Here is a 16,722-nt window from a genome sequence, read left to right as displayed (position 1 = left end):
GGATATTAGAGTGGGGAGATGTGGATATTACAGTGGGGGAGATGTGGATATTAGAGTGGGGAGATGTGGATATTACAGTGGGGGAGATGTGGACATTACAGTGGGGGAGATGTGGACATTACAGTGGAGGAGATGTGGATATTACAGTGGGGGAGATGTGGACATTACAGTGGGGAGATGTGGACATTACAGTGGGGGAGATGTGGACATTACATTGGAGAGATGTGGACATTACAGTGGGTGAGATGTGGACATTACAGTGGGGAGATGTGGATATTACAGTGGGGGAGATGTGGACATTACAGTGGGGAGATGTGAATATTACAGTGGGGGAGATGTGGGTATTACAGTGGGGGAGATGTGGGTATTACAGTGGGGGAGATGTGGATATTACAGTGTGGAGATGTGGATATTACAGTGGGGGAGATGTAGACATTACGGTGGGAGAGATGTGGACAATACGGTGGGGGAGATGTGAATATTACAGTGGGGGAGATGTGAATATTACAGTGGGGGAGATGTGAATATTACAGTGGGGAGATGTGAATATTACAGTGGAGGAAATGTGGACATTACAGTGGGGAGATTTGGACATTACAGTGGAGGAGATGTGGATATTACGGTGGGGGAGATGTGAATATTACAGTAGGGAGATGTGGATATTACAGTGGAGTAGATGTGGACATTACAGTGGGGAGATGTGGACATTACAGTGGAGGAGATGTGGACATTACAGTGGGGGAGATGTGAATATTACAGTGGGGGAGATGTGGATGTTACAGTGGAGGAGATGTTGACATTACAGTGGGGAGATGTGGACATTACAGTGGGGGAGATGTGGACATTACAGTGGGGAGATGTGGACATTACAGTGGGAGAGATGTGGACATTACAGTGGGGAGATGTGGATATTACAGTGGGGGAGATGTGGACATTACAGTGGGGAGATGTGAATATTACAGTGGGGGAGATGTGGGTATTACAGTGGGGGAGATGTGGATATTACAGTGTGGAGATGTGGACATTACGGTGGGGGAGATGTGGACATTACAGTGGGGGATATGTGAATATTACAGTTGGGGAGATGTGGACATTACAGTGCATGTGGACATTACAGTGGGGATTACACATTACATGGGGACATTACATGTGGACATTACAGTGGGGGACATGTGGAGATTACAGTGGGGAGATGTGGACATTACAGTGGGGGAGATGTGGAGATTACAGTGGGAAGATGTGGATATTACAGTGGGGAGATGTGGTCATTACAGTGGGGGAGATGTGAACATTACAGTGTGGAGATGTGGATATTACAGTGGGGGAGATGTGGACATTACAGAGGGGGCTGAGGACTGTGATGTGGGGGAGCTGAGAAATGTAATGTGGGGGCAATGAGGACAGTAATGTGAAGGGGCTGAGGATAGCAATGTGGGGGGATAATGTAAATAGGGGCAGGGGACAGTACTGGCGGGGGGGGTTGTGTCAAGGAAGTGTGAGAACATTACTTTGGTTTACTTTGGAGGGGGGTGATATAAAGGAGGACCTGAGGACACTCATCAAGAGGGAGAGGACTCTGATGTGCACTGGGGAATGAGGATGCTGATGTAAGAATGGGTTCAGATCTGTACATATGCATTAGGTGCACATGTCGTGGGTAGGTCAGCCCATTTTAACGTATGCGTTCGCTTCTGCGTGCGAGCACACGGGGACAGCGGCGCTTTAAAAATTTTTTTTTTTTTTTTTTTATTGTTAATTATATATATATTTTTTTATTTTGACACTTTTTTGAAAAAAAAAAAAAATTGATCACTTTTATTCCTATTACAAGGAATGTAAACATCCCTTGTAATAGCAATATGACATGACAGGTCCTCTTAATAGTGAGATATGGGGTCAATAAGACCCCATATCTCACCACTAGGCTGGAAAGCCTGCAATAAAAAAAAAAAAATAAAACGATCGCCGCTTCCAAGCCGAAACGGCGCCGTTTTTTTGAATGGAGAAGCCGGGCGTGACGTCATAACATCGCACCCGGCCTCCGACGATCATAGAGACTCCGGGGACCATCTGGTCCGCCGGAAATCTCTATGATCTACATCCGGCGCTGGCGGATCCACTCTCCACCTCACCGATCGTAACGGTGAGTCGGAGCAGGCACCGGAGGGCGGCGGGAGGGGGGGGACGTCCCCTCTCGCCTCCCATAGGAAAGATCAAGCGGCGGAACAGCCGCTATGATCATTCCTATGGTGTAGAGATTCGCCGGCTGAAACCGGCAATATCTGAATGATATCTGTAACTACAGGCATCATTCAGATATACCTGCTCAAAGCCAAGGACGTCATATGATGTCCTTGGTATTGAAGTGGTTAAAGCTTTTTGGATAGCATAGGGAAGGGTTAACACCCCTGTAATGTTTGTTTTGCTGTCTGTGCCCCTATTCAGAAGATTTCACCTCACTTTCTGTTCCAATGACAATTGGATTTTGAAATTTTTGGGTTGTTGTGGAAACAAGGCTTTGGTGATAAAAGCATCAGTGGAGACACCTTTTTCCCATAATAACTCTTACAGGAGTGAATTTCCCTTCCTAGGGGTAGATTTCCTTTCACTTCCTGTTGTCACCCTCCGATTGTAAGTAGGAGTCATTTGTAAGTTGGATGTTTGTAACTAGGGGACAGCCTGTATATCCGTTTAATAAAAAATACTTGATCCTACCAAGAATCCAGTACTGTTCTGTTTCGTGTCCACTCTGGAGTGCTGTCTCAAGAAGTCTTATCAAACTTGCACATTACATCTGTGAATTATAGAACACCCCTCTTTGTTGAGTAGGTGAAAAGATGGGGCAGTGTTTTGTAGTCTTTAACAGACTTCCTGTCCTAGGCTGACAACACATGGCAAATGAGGTTTAATGTAGAAAAATGTAAAATAATGCATTTGGGGGGCAAAAATATGAATGCAATCTATACACTGGGGGGAGAACCTCTGTGGAAATCTAGGATGGAAAAGGACCTGGGTGTCCTAGTAGATGACAGGCTCAGCAATGGCATGCAATGCCAAGCTGCTGCTAACAAACCAATGAGAAAATTGTCATGCATTAAAAAGGGGATCAACTCCAGAGATAAAACGATAATTCTCCCACTCCACAAGACTCTGGTCCGGCTGCACCTAGAGTATGCTGTCTAGTTCTGGGCACCAGTCCTCAGGAAGGATGTGCTGGAAATGGAGCGAGTACAAAGAAGGGCAACAAAGGTAATAAAGGGTCTGGAGGATCTTAGTTATGAAGAAAGGTTGCGAGACTGAACTTATTCTCTCCGGAGAAGAGACGCTTGAGAGGGGATATGATTTCAATTTACAAATACTGTACTGGTGAACCTACAATAGGGATAAAACTTTTTTGTGGAAGGGAGTTTAACAAGACAGGTGGCCACTCATTAAAATTAGAAGAAAAGAGGTTTAACCTTAAACTACGTAGAGGGTCCTTTACTGTAAGAGCGGCAAGGATATGGAATTCCCTTCCACTCTCAGCAGGGAGCATCTATAGTTAAGCACCTGAACGACCACAACATACAGGGATATACAATGTAATACTGACATATAATCACACACATAGGTTGGACTTGATGGTCTTGTGTCTTTTTTAAACCTCACCTACTATGTAACTATGTAACACTGCTTCTTATACAAACAGTACAGGGATATAGTAGTGTCGCACTATGACAGAAAGTGTATTATTGTTAGGATCAGCAGATGAAGATAAAGGAACATAACCAAAGGAACTGAAAGTAAAATGTTTGTCCTTGGGTTTTAATATACTTAAACTCATGTTCCTAAACCTAAAGCGGGGGTCCACCCACACCGCCAAAAAAAAAAAATATTAAAAGCCAGCAGCTACAAATACTGCAGCTGCTGACTTTTAATACATGGCCACTTACCTGTCCAGGAGTCCAGCGATGTCGGCAGGGGACGCCGAGAACTCGCTCGGTTCTCGGCAGCTGCCGCCGCCATCCTAGGTGAGGGAATCAGGAAGTGAAGCGTTGCGGCTTCACTTCCCGGTTCCCTACTGCGCATGCGCGAGTCGCGCTGCGCATCCCTAGTGGTCCCCGCTCTCTCCTGGGAGCTGTGTGTTCCCAGGAGACAGCGCGGTCGGGACAGGAAGAGGCATAGACTCCCATGGGAGTCTATGCCGGAAGTGGGTGCAAATACCTGTCTTAGACAGGTATCTGCACCCCCCTCCCCCCTGAAAGGTGCCAAATGTGACACCGGAGGGGGGAGGGTTCCGAAAAGCGGAAGTTCCATTTTTGTGTGGAACTCCGCTTTAACTTGTGATATTTGGGCGTTTCTGACTTCCAGTGGTTAGACAGTCCACGTTAAGTGGACTCACTAGAGGAGTGAAGGTTCAGAATAGCATATTTATAAGGAGCTGTGGAATTGGGACAGGACAGTCCAGTCCTTGACTTATACCGAGAATGTTGAAATTTGCATATCAGAGCTCCCCAGACAGTAGGGGTCCTAGGAGGTTAGGAAAGGTATGTGCAGAAACCTGAGGGTGCTTGCACTTCAACAGCACTGTCAATTCACTTTGCTTATTGACTGCAAGAGTTACTTTAACAGTATTTTTTTGGTTTCAGTGTTTATTTGATATCAGTGTTCTTTGTCCAGTGTTTCCTGACAAATTTTGTATTAGTTACCAGCACCCCTTGTTACAATCATGAAATACACCCTCTTAACGCCCTGCGACCGCACCGCAACTGCCTGCCAGAGCATTTGTGAAGCGTTACCATAGACTTGAATTGGAGACATTGAAAGGCTTCAAATGCCTCCTGACTCTACATGAGGCTTTAATTTTGAAGCGAAGCGACACTAACGGTTCACGTTTCGATAGTATGAACAGCATTGTGTGCTGTCCATTGTATCATTTGTATAGGTGATTGAGGAGCGTTTTTAACACCTTTCAAATGCCTTGCTTTTATTGCCAGTGTGAACTTAGCCTGACTGTTATGCTGATTCAGCAGTGGTTCCAATACAGTCTTTGCTACTGAAACAGAGCAAGTATGCAGATCAAGGGTTCATACTTCGCTGTGACTTTCTAATCTGCATGTTTTTTTCTCCAGGTCAATGACATGAAATCAGAAAACACTGAGTCGAAGACAACAGGGCAACTAGTATACCTAGATGGATATTACACACCTGATGTAATATTAGTGCAATAAATGGCAGGTGGGGAAGTGCTATTTCCATTCACAGATACAGAAGAAAACATCATCAGAACACATGGGCCAACTTGAGACTTTAGCATAACTGTCAACTGTCCCTTATGTGGAGGGACTGTCCCTCTTTTGAAACAAAATCCTTCTGTCCCTCTTTTTTCTTCGGCTGTCCCTCTTTCTGTTCTGATGTATACACCTCTATAATAATGTACCAATTACCTACCACAACTGGTATTCAAAAACGGAGGCTTTTATTCAACTTTTAAATGATTCGATTTGCTATTTTGAAAACCAGTGTAAAGGAAACATGGTAAAATCATTAATCGGTATTCATTTTTGGGGTCCATTTAACTGCGGGCCTGACAGGAGTGTTTATTTTGCCTGCATACTTTGTGCTAAAAGGTGTGCCTCTCTCTCATGTCATAAAATTGTGAGCTATGCTTCAGGTTGTAGACACTGCCCAGCACTCATTATAGCGGGAAGGTGTATTCTACTTTCGTTTCCTGAACAAATGACACATCACTTCTCTGGAAACAGCAATATACCTTGTAACTATTCACTCCACGAGAAAAGCAATAATGGACAGGCACCAATGGAGATCAATATTTGAGACTGATTTGAAAAACCGAGGTGTCTACGATGTGTGGAACTTCTCTGTGGATGAACGTTACCAGCAACGGATGGGCTGGCTGCAGTATGTACAATGTTGTTATGCCAGGTATAGTCATTTCATTGGAATTTTTTTAAATGTAGTCTAATTTTTTTTTTTTTACCATTCCTTTAATTTATCTTTTTTTTTCTGCTCTATGTGGCACACGTGAGGGCCCTGTAACTCTGGAATAAAGACATGGCAATGAATTCACAGCGCTGCAACATGATGTATCACTCTTACTGGTGGGCAACTCTGTCTAAGTCAATTTGCCAAGAATTCAGAGAAAAAACACTAATGCAGCATACACACGAGTGGACTTTTCCGCATCAAAGGTCCAACGGTCTTTCTGACGGACTTTCGATGGAGTTACAACGGACTTTCGGACGACAGACTAAAGTCCGTTCGAAGGTCCGTTGGTTTTAACATGATGACGTACGAAGGGACTAGAATAAGGAAGTTCATAGCCAGTAGCCAATAGCTGCCCTTGCATCTTTTTTTGTCCGTTGGCCTAGCATACAGACGAACTGATTTTTCGACCGTACTCGAGTCTGTCGGAAAGATTTGAAACATGTTCCAAATCTAAAGTCCGTCTGATTTTCGACAGAAAAAGTCAGCTGAAGGTCTGATGAAGCCCACACACGGTCGGATTGTCCAATGGATTCGTTCCGTCTGACCAGTCCGGTCAAAAAGTCCGGTCATGTGTACACAGCTTTAAAGCCAAAATACTGGAGAGGATACAACAGTGTAAATTGGCCAGCAGCAGGACAGTGGGGGGATAATAGACCTATCTTATGTACAGTATGCCTAACTATTACAGGGGCAGTTCATCCATTAAGGGCACACGGGCGCCGCCCCCTCTAACCATGCCGCCACCCCCTATCCATGCATCCGGTCCCTTTCAGGATGCTGGGCGCATGAATTACAGTGGTGGGGGTGTTTTTTTTTAAGTACCTGATTAGAGCAGAGGCTCTAATAGGCTTCAAAATAGGGTGGGCTCTGGACGCAGAGCAGTGCGTCCGGAGCCCACCCAGGTGTGTTGCAATAGTGAATGAATATTTGCTGTTGTAACACTGATCCTGCTCCTGGCCAATCAGGAAGCGGGTCTGAAACCCATCACCCTATTGGCTGAAAAGACAGGCGATCCTATTGGATGCCTAGGAGGAGGGGAGGAGACACACGGCAGAAGCGAGGAGGAGAAGACACAGGAACCCGATGCCGAAACTGCATGATGGCTGATGCCCGCCACTGTCTGATGCTTGATGCCCACTGATGCCAGCCACTTAGATGGGGTAAGTGCTGGAGGACCAACTGGCAGACAGCGAGGGGGGTGTGGTTGTTGTTGTTTGCTGCCCCCCCCTCCTCCCAAAAAAACCACCAGCCGCCACTGTTATAACATATGCACGATCAGATTGTGGGAGACTTTAGAGTACACCGTTTGTAAACTTTAACAATTAACTTTTCTAATCATTTCCATTTTGGACTCTAAAATATACCATTTAAAGTGTTTTGTTATATCTGTTCCATAAATGCATAAAAAGCATGTTATTTCTGTCAGCATGACAATGCTGTTCTGTATCATCTTCACACTGCAGTGTTGTCTCAAGAAGTCTTATCAAACCTGCACAAGTTACCTCTGTGGACCATAGCACAACCCCTTTGTTAAGAACATGAGAAGATGAGGCAGTGTTCTGTAGTCCTTAACACACTTCCTGTCCTAGGCTGACAACGCTACACCTTATAGAAACACCACAGTGAGAAAGTGTTGTCACACTAGGACAGAAAGTGTTTTATTGATAGGAGCACCAGGTGAAAATATAAGAAGAAAATAAAATGAATGCAGCCACCTTATGAGGACTGGTAAGCTGCAATAAAATAAGATTTCTACTCTTGGGTTTACACATACTTTATGTCATGCTCTTAAATTGAGCATAGCTTTTAATAACTGGGTGTTTCGAACTTTCAGTGGTCGTGAACAGTTATTATTAGTTAACCACTTCAGCCCCGGAAGAATTTACCCCCTTGCTGACCAGTGCGTTTTTTGCGATTCGGCACTGCGTCGCTTTAACTGACAATTGCGCGGTCGTGCGACGTGGCTCCCAAACAATTAATTAATTTAATTTAAACAGGGCAGGCCAGCCCTTGGCCAATACTGAGAATTTTGGCATTTTGGCATTTGCATATCAGAACTCCTGAGGTAAAGGGGTCCTGGGAAGTTAAGAAAAGGTAACTTTTGACTGGTGACTGGTGGCTCCCATCATGTGGCTTCAGCCAGTCACACAGCTGGAGTCCACGGACCCGGAAGGAAGACAGGTGAAGATGGATGCGCCCTCCATCAGTGACAACGAGGGCTTAGTTTGCAGGTAAGTTTCACATAAAGTGCAAGTATGCAATGCATACTAGCACATTATGCCTTTACTTTGCAGGTCAGGAAACAGAAAAAAAAAGAGGTAGTGTTTACTTCCTCTTTAAGAGCAGCCTTTTTATAACAGGCAGATCTACAGTATGATAATTTAGGAGCAATCACTGCCTTTCTTTAGTTGAAGGCTGCTTTTGGAAGCAGTCAATGAATCCTTCTTACAACATCTAGATAGCTTCCAAACATTTATCATCTCCCGGGCCATCCTTTAGGATTTGGCTGGATCCAATAAATATTCATAACTCAAAGGTGTTAATTCTCATTGCTTACTGGAACCTCTTCCCAGCTATAGGCAGAACCAGAATCGAAATATTGCTGCGCAAATACATAAAAAAGTTGCAACAGCCATCATTTTATTCCCCATGGTGTCTGCTAAAACAATATATATAATGTTTGGGGGTTCTGAGTAATTTTCCAGCAAAAAATGATGATTTTTACATGTAGGAGAGAAGTGTCAGAATTGGCCTGAGTGGCAAGGGGTTAATTACCATAGATAAGTAATATACAAATAATTATTATATATTGTTTTTAAAGTGTTTGTTAACCCCCCAAAAATATAGATCCTGGCCCCTTAAAGCAGATTAAACAGCACAGTGCTTGTGCTGTGTAATCTGCCCCCCTCTAAACTGTAAAGGAAACTGCTTGAACCTGCCACTTCCTGTATCCCCCTCTCTGTACTGACCACGGTAACCAGGGCTGCTGAGCCCTGACCACCATTGTCAGAGTATGTCCCTGAGTCATCCGCTGCCCTGCTCTCAGCTCTCTTCTCTCCCCCTCATTCCCTCCTCCCTGCCTGTCAGCTCCTTGTTGTGTGTCTATGTCTCTGCCCCCCATGCCCCCCGATGCTATTAGTACAAATCCAAAACTTTTAAAAGGTCACTGGCAGTCCCTCTATGATACTCAGGCATACCACACTGTATATGTCTTTTCTGAAAACGAGGCTTGTAAATACCTATTTAGAACTATCTTCGGGCCGGTCACGTGACTCACAGCCGCTTTACAGCTCTGAGACAAGGCTTCTGCGGGAGGGGCTGAGCAGGCACGTGATCTCCCCGGCTGACATCAGAGGGAGATCTCGGCTCCTCCTGCAATGTATCGGAGCTGAAAAGCAGCCGGAAGTCACGTGACCGGCCTGAAGATCGCTCTAAATAGGTATTTGCAAGCCTCGTTTATAGAAAAGACATATACAGTGTGCTATGCCTGAGTATCATAGAGCGGCTGCCAGTGACTTATACTTGTGCCTTAACATACACTTTAACCACTTGCTTACTGGGCACTTAAACCCCGCTACTGTCCAGACCAATTTTCAGCTTTCAGCACTGATGCACTTTGAATGACAATTGTGCGGTCATGCTACACTGAACCCAAATGAAATTTTTATTATTTTTTTCCCCACAAATAGAGCTTTCTTTTGGTGGTATTTGATCACCTCTGCGGTTTTTATTTTTTGTTAAAACAATTTAAAAAGACCGAATGTAAAACTGTTTTTAACATTTTGCTATAAAATTTTGCAAACAGGTAATTTTTCTCCTTCATTGATGTACGCTGATGAGGCGGCACTGATGGGCACCGATAGGTGGCAGTGATGGGCACTGATGGGTGGCAGTGATGGGCACTCATGGGTGGCACTGCTAGGTGGCACTGATTGGCACCACTGATGGGCATTGATAGGTGGCACTGGTGGGCACTGTGGGCACTGGCAGGAGTCTTCCTCTTCGGGACCGATATCCCTTGCAGATAAGCCGGTGATCGGCCTTTTTTTCTCCTCACGCTGTCAGAGTGAGAAAAAAGAAACGATTACCGAGCTTTTGTTTGCGTCATGTGATCAGCTGTCATTGGCTGACAGCTGATCACATGGTAAGGGGCCGGGACCGCCCCCTTGCTCAGATCTGTGATCACCCGAGTCTCAGTGACTCGGTGATCACAGCGCGCGCCTTGCAGGGGGCGCGTGCACAGGGGAGGCCGTCTATGACAGCCTCCCGAAAATTCAGGTCCACGCTGTGGCCGTCATTTGGCTATAGCTAGGATGCCAAGAGGTTAAGGTAATTTACTATATTTTCAAAAACTGTACTCAAGCAGGTGTTTTAATGAACAAATTACTGAAGTTTGAATTTCTAACTTTAAACCAGTAATTTCACAGTAAATAGATAAAAAATAAATTATTATGTTATAACATATAGCATAATAATGATGTAGCTTGATTAAAAAAGTACCTTTCCAGCAGCAGCAGCAGATTCTCATTCTCCCTCTTAACTGTGTAAGAAAAACATGGGATTATGGGTAAGCCTTATGCCGCGTACACACGGTCGGACTTTTCGTCTACAAAAGTCCGACAGCCTGTCCGACAGACTTCCGGCGGACTTTCGGCGGACTTGCAGCAGACTTTCTAACGAACGGACTTGCCTACACACGACCACACAAAAGTCTGACGGATTCGTACGTGATGACGTACACCGGACTAAAATAAGGAAGTTCATAGCCAGTAGCCAATAGCTGCCCTAGCATGGGTTTTTGTCCGTCGGACTAGCACACAGACGAGCGGATTTCGGGGTCCGTCGTACTTACGACGTAAAGATTTGAAGCATGTTTCAAATCTAAAGTCCGTCGGATTTGAGGCTAAAAAAGTCCGTTGAAAGTCCGGAGAAGCCCACACACGATCGGATTACCAGCCAGCTTTAGTCCGTCAGCGTCCGTTGGACTTTTGTAGACGAAAAGTCCGACCGTGTGTACGCGGCATTATACTCACAAACCCATGTTTTTTCCTTCTAGTTAAGAAGGCTGGACTGGAAGGGAGCATGTGTCTTTTAGACAAACCCCCCTTCTATGACACTGCAGTGAGAGGAGAGCCTCCACTGCAGCATTTTTATTGGACAGCTTGGACCAATGGTACTTTACCATTGGTCCAAGGCTCCAAGCTGTTCATTGAGCTCAGTGCCTCGGAGGCACTGTGAGCTCATCCTTTTAGTCTGCTGCAAAAAGAGTGTGCCAGCTTGTATTTAAACTGGCCACGCTGTATGTAGCTTCTGACAGGCTGCAAAAGGAGCCCCGTATCTCCGAAACCATAGGTCCAAAGAGCCCCAGTGGTGGGGTAGGACTTCGGCTACCCCTCCCCCTAAAAATTTGGGGTCTCTGTGACCTCAGGTCGTCGGGCTACGGCCCTCAAAGCTTGATGGTTTTTTTTTTTTATGTTCATGGCTCTGCCTCACCTGCCTCCCCTGACTGCACATCCCTGCTCTGTTATCAGTAAGAGTCACTTCTGAGAAGCTTTCTGACACATGAAATAACAGCAGCTGAAAATTTGTGTCAGGGAGGGAGCTTAGAGGGAGATGAGCAGGGAGCCTGTCTATTCAGACTACAGCTCTGCATGTTCCTTTGTTCCTCTGCCTATGTGGGGGGTGGGGGTTCCTTTCCTACAATCAGCTCTCATAAAGTGTAAGCTCATACTCCCCACCCACCTGCTGAAAGAGGAAGACAGATTTCTAACCTGATCTGCACTTTACAAAGAATGTAGAAAGGTGAAGACAGCAGATATACAAGTAAAACTTATGTATGGAGATTTGTTTCATCTCTGTGTATCACCTGAGGCTGTTCACTTCACTGGGTATATGAGAGGGTTTACATCCACTTTAAGCTTACCTGTCGGGAGAAGTGTCCAGGGGGACTTTACTACCACTTTAAACTCTACTTTTTCAATTTCAGGTAGATACTAAAGATACTTTTTTACATCTCTAGCACAAAATAGAATTTCCGGTTGTGCCCCAAGAACTCAGGGTCAGGTGTCCCTCAACAGATTATGGAAGCCAAGTGATTCAGCCTGCTCTCACATGTATGTTTATAGTGAACTGCTCCTGTAAAGGTACAGGAGGAGCAAACAAAATGTGGTGTTAATAAATACAGAAGTACCTTTTAGACTATTCCACACAACGTAGCCTGACTTGTAATTCTAACTTTATCTGTCTATTCCAAAATCAAAATGTAATCTGAAAGTCTTTTTTAATTTCAGGTTTTATTGCTCAATCTGTGGTCGCTGCTGGGGTTCTTCAAAGGTTCACATTTTATTCCACATGAGCCTGAAAAGACAAACCGGGGAGGTGAGGATGTATGTTTTCAAGCAAAAGTGCAAAATGTGCACATCTGCCATGTATGAGGAGCCTACTTTCCTAGTAGAGAACATTGAGATAGCTATAGGCAATTTGGTTAATAAAATAACCCAGAAATTTTACAACTTGACTATAGACAATTTGCCACGGAGCTTTGTGACAGATGGCTGGCTGGATGGTCCTCATGAATACAACAACTGCGAGGCCTGTGCATTGGGAATTTGTAATTACTACACAGATAGCCAATATTCTGACAATTGGCACATTCTACCAACGAGAACCAATCAAGGAAGTGAACAGGAGACAAGATTTCCTCCCCCATACAAATCTTCTTATCAAGGTTCTTTGAGGGAAGAAACTAGAGTGGAGCAGACCCCATTCTGGATTCTACTGTTGATTGTTATGATAGTGATTGTTGTATGCTTGGCTGCACTTTGTTTCCATGCCAACAAATGAGCAACGTGACTCATCAGAACCCTGTTGTATAATACTTTAAATAAATCAATACACAATTTTGCACAATAGTAACAAAATCTGAACAGCTTTTCAGCAAAACAGAATAGCAAGAAATCATTTTTGATTTAGGCAAATAATACATTAACATAGTTTCGTAATTGACCTTACTTTCATTTATCTCTCATCATTTCATGATGCTTTATCTGTAGCGTATAATAACGGGTTAGTATGGTCAAAGCAAATATTTTAGTTTTGTAAATGATGAGTGTAGTCACCTGCTTTTCTATCATCTCTGGGACTTCGGTAGCAAGTGCTTCTTACCATTGTTTTCAGCTTTCTGTTAACCTTTTCTTGGAGTCTCACTTCTCTTGCTGCAACAGTCATACTCATCTTGCTACATTTGCTGCAATATAAAAATGATTCAACACTCAAGAAGACGTGTCTGCAGCAATTGTGTAGGTCTTGCAGTTTATGCTTAGTGATGCTACTAAAGTCTTTGAAGTATTAATATGTTATATATTGAAATGTTAATATAATATGTATTAATATGTTCTTGTGCTCACTGCTACATGCAAGCAGGTTTTAATTAAAGGATGAAAGGATTGCTGATATAGAAGCTGTATGAGCACTACTTGCCTTTTTTAAAGAAGTTTGAGTGTACTTTTATTTTTAGGTGGAGGGATCACATGTGCAAAAAGTCACATTCTTATTTGCTTATAGCATAAGGATAGCATAGGACAGAAACTCCCAATACGGGGCAGATAGATGCAACTGGGAGGGAGCTACAGAGTCAGATGGATCACTGAAAAGGATGGCCAGCGTAAACATTCCACAGCTTACCAGCCCAGCATGCCAGGCTATTGGCTGACATCCCCATTGCAAGGCGGCTGCTGACCACAGCCAACATACCCTTCAGTACTGAGGGTATGCTTAAATTGGGGTTGTCCTAAAACAGCATTCCCCCCCCCCAAAAAAAAATAAGAAGCAGCAGTGCCTGATGCTGACAGGTACTGGGATCAGGAAGGAGGGGTGCAGCAAGGAGGGGGGGGGGTCTTATGTACCAACTAACTTCCCACTCATAGTTGCACGTAGATGGTTGCCCCCTCCATAGTGAATTGGTTTAAGGGCTTCCTCAGACTCCTAACCAGTTCACCATAAATTATTAAAATGATTTTACTTAAAGTGAATGTAAACCTGATTCATGAAATTTGACCTCTATCTGTAGTGTTTACTTATCTTTCTCCAAAGCCTTGAGTCCCCTGTGTTTCTGCTGTTTCATTCCCCTGTCATCAGCATGAAAATTTCTGAAAAGTTCTCAGAGACAGGAGATCTGAAATGTGCGTCGGGGTGGGTGCTATAAATAGATTAGCAGAGAGCTTGTCTTGTCACAGCACAGCTCTGAAATTATCTTCATTCTTCTGCCTATGTGGGGGGGGGGGGGTGCCTATTCTAAAGAATATATGAAGCTGAAGACAGCAGATATGCATGTAAAACTTGTAGGGAGATTTGTTTCTTGCTCAGTTTATTGATTTGCAGAAATAGGCAAAATACAGAAAAACATGTCACAGGTAGACAACAAAACATAATGTGAAAGTTACAGTCAAATCATTATGGGTAGGAAAGGGTATGACCCAGAGTTCAGTACTTCGTATAGGAAAGAATCCAACGGAAACGTTATTATTAGAAAATATTGGACACTTGGTATCCAAAACACAATATCAGCCTAATGCTTAGCTGAGGGAGATTTGTTTCATCCCTGTTTATCATCTAAAGCTGTTCACTTCCCTTGGTATAGGAGAGGGTTTACATCCACTTTAAGTCAACTAATATTTCCTTTAAAGTTTCAGTGACGCTCAAAGGTGTCCTATGATGCATTGGCAGGACAGAGGATGGAAGAGCTAGAAAAACAGTCAGTGCCCATCAGCATAGCACCAGCGCTATGGGAGGAGCAGTTTTTCAGGAACCCCTTTTAAAGTCCCCACAATGCTGAAGAGCTTGTAGGCTGATATCAGATTAATTGGGGCTGCACCTGTATTAAAACACAGGCTCAGCACACTCTGTATACAATTATTGCATTTTCAGCAGAACATAACTTGAGACCTGAAACAAGGCCCTTTTTTGTAAGAAGGATGAGTTCAGCTGGCGTTGGCAGCAGCTCTGGGTGTCTGATGCTACAGACACCCAGAAACAGGACAAGCAAATTTGTCCTAAACTTGTATTCCGCAAGGCAGCAAAGAAACACCGCTTCAATGCAGGTGGGCTTTGCGCAGCAAGTCTATGCCATAAAACAAACAAAACATTTGCACATCTGAGCAACTAACTAAACTCAGGTCAGTTCATGACTATCAGGGTGCAAATGGATTCCCCAAAACAAACAGGCAGCACTTGTACATTTTTAGTCTTCTGTCTGCTATCAGAGTCTTCACCCAGCAGCAGGCTCCAACAGCAGAGAGGGTGGGAGAAAGAGCCATGAGCATTGGTCAGCTCACATATATAAAGGGCTGAAGACAGCTGAGACCAATAATGATGTCTGGCACCCATGTAAGATGTGAGCCTAGGAATGGAGGCTATATCCCACTCAAAGTTCTACAAAGCCTCTAGGCTCCAGGACACAGCCCAGAACTTAATAAAAAATTGAGAAAACAAAAAGTTTGTTGTTTTCTCCACATCAGGAGCCAGTTGCAATGTGTAGGTGAGAAACCTAGGTGACACATCAACTCCATCCACAATTCAGCCAGCCAGTGCCTCACATATATAAATATACTGTAAATATACAAACGATTTATATAATTTCTGATAAAAACTGACTGAGATAAATCATTTTTATACATCATATAGTTTGTTCAAACTTGTATCATTTTATATGATTTCACTTCTTTGTATATTTGATTGTGTGTACTATAGACAGAATTATTTTACTATATTCATACTTGCTTTTTAATTTCATTACAAATATATAGAACATATACACAACATAGACTACAACACTACTTATACTATATTATATACCATAAAATATATGCACAAATACTTTAATTTGAAGTGAGAAATCACTCTTTTTAGTAAATAGGAACAGTAAATAGCGTGAAGCTGCGCTCACTTCAGTCATCCAATCATGTGCAGACAAAAATACAGTTTTTCTACATCTTTTGCACATAATTGGATATTCCAGTTGAACGCAACTTTATTTTCGAAGCTAAACAAAAATTTACTTTGTTAAGTGAGCATCCTTTTCGTCTTTTAGTTTTTAAACCCATAGTATACAGCATATAATGTATGTTCAGTAAAACTTTTATTCAGTAAAAACAATTGCAGAGGACCTATAGCTTTTTGAATCTTATTTAGATATGCAGAATAGCTAATACTCATTGGAAATCATCGGGTATGACTTGTCATGCGACCTTGCAGTCCCAAGTCCCAGGACAAGTTGCACAAGTGTGAAAGGAGCCTCAATATATTGTTATATAATGAGTGGATGTGCTTTACTGATTTATGTGAACTGTTATTCATTATGATAAGCCTATTTAAATAACATGGTAATAAATTGTGTGCAATCTCATGGGTTGACTTGTGAATAAAAATCTATCCACTTACAGTATAGAAATGGAAAAATAACCATTGATTACACATTATTTGTTGTGCTTTTTACTGTTTTGGTCATGATTTCTTGGAAAGTATTAGAACTATGTCTGGTCAGCCATTTGTCAAAGAAATCAGGAAGATGAACCATTAATGCTTGAGGGGAAAAAAAATTGCATAAACAAGAGGGAGGGGGCACATATCTAGGGTTGCCACCTTTTCTTCAAGTTAAACCCGAACACTTTAGCACGCACAGCAATTTTTTATAGTATAAACTATACATATATTTTGCGGTTAATTGATTTACAGCAG

At 43.2% G+C, this 16,722-nt stretch overlaps 1 protein-coding gene across 1 annotated transcript; it reads left to right on the top strand.

Annotated features, from left to right (window-relative positions):
• Positions 1–5,657: 5,657 nt before the first annotated feature.
• LOC141139883 (receptor-transporting protein 3-like) lies at positions 5,658–16,444 on the top strand. Its single transcript, XM_073626431.1, has 2 exons — positions 5,658–5,925; positions 12,279–16,444. Exons 1-2 carry the CDS (start codon positions 5,786–5,788, stop codon positions 12,829–12,831), a joined length of 693 nt encoding a protein of 230 aa, XP_073482532.1. The 5' UTR covers positions 5,658–5,785; the 3' UTR covers positions 12,832–16,444.
• Positions 16,445–16,722: the final 278 nt, after the last annotated feature.

Source organism: Aquarana catesbeiana, linkage group LG04 (genome assembly GCF_042186555.1).
Source record: "Aquarana catesbeiana isolate 2022-GZ linkage group LG04, ASM4218655v1, whole genome shotgun sequence".
Lineage (NCBI taxonomy): Eukaryota > Metazoa > Chordata > Amphibia > Anura > Ranidae > Aquarana > Aquarana catesbeiana.
The sequence above is the reverse complement of the archived record's forward strand: the minus strand, read 5'-3'. Positions and strand labels throughout refer to the sequence as shown.

Bases quoted from the DNA above. Each gene is read 5' to 3' on its own strand.
- LOC141139883 (XM_073626431.1), top strand. From the start codon at position 5,786: ATGGACAGGCACCAATGGAGATCAATATTTGAGACTGATTTGAAAAAC. The intron at 5,926-12,278 runs GTATAGTCATTT...TTTTAATTTCAG, and splicing joins GTACAATGTTGTTATGCCAG to GTTTTATTGCTCAATCTGTG.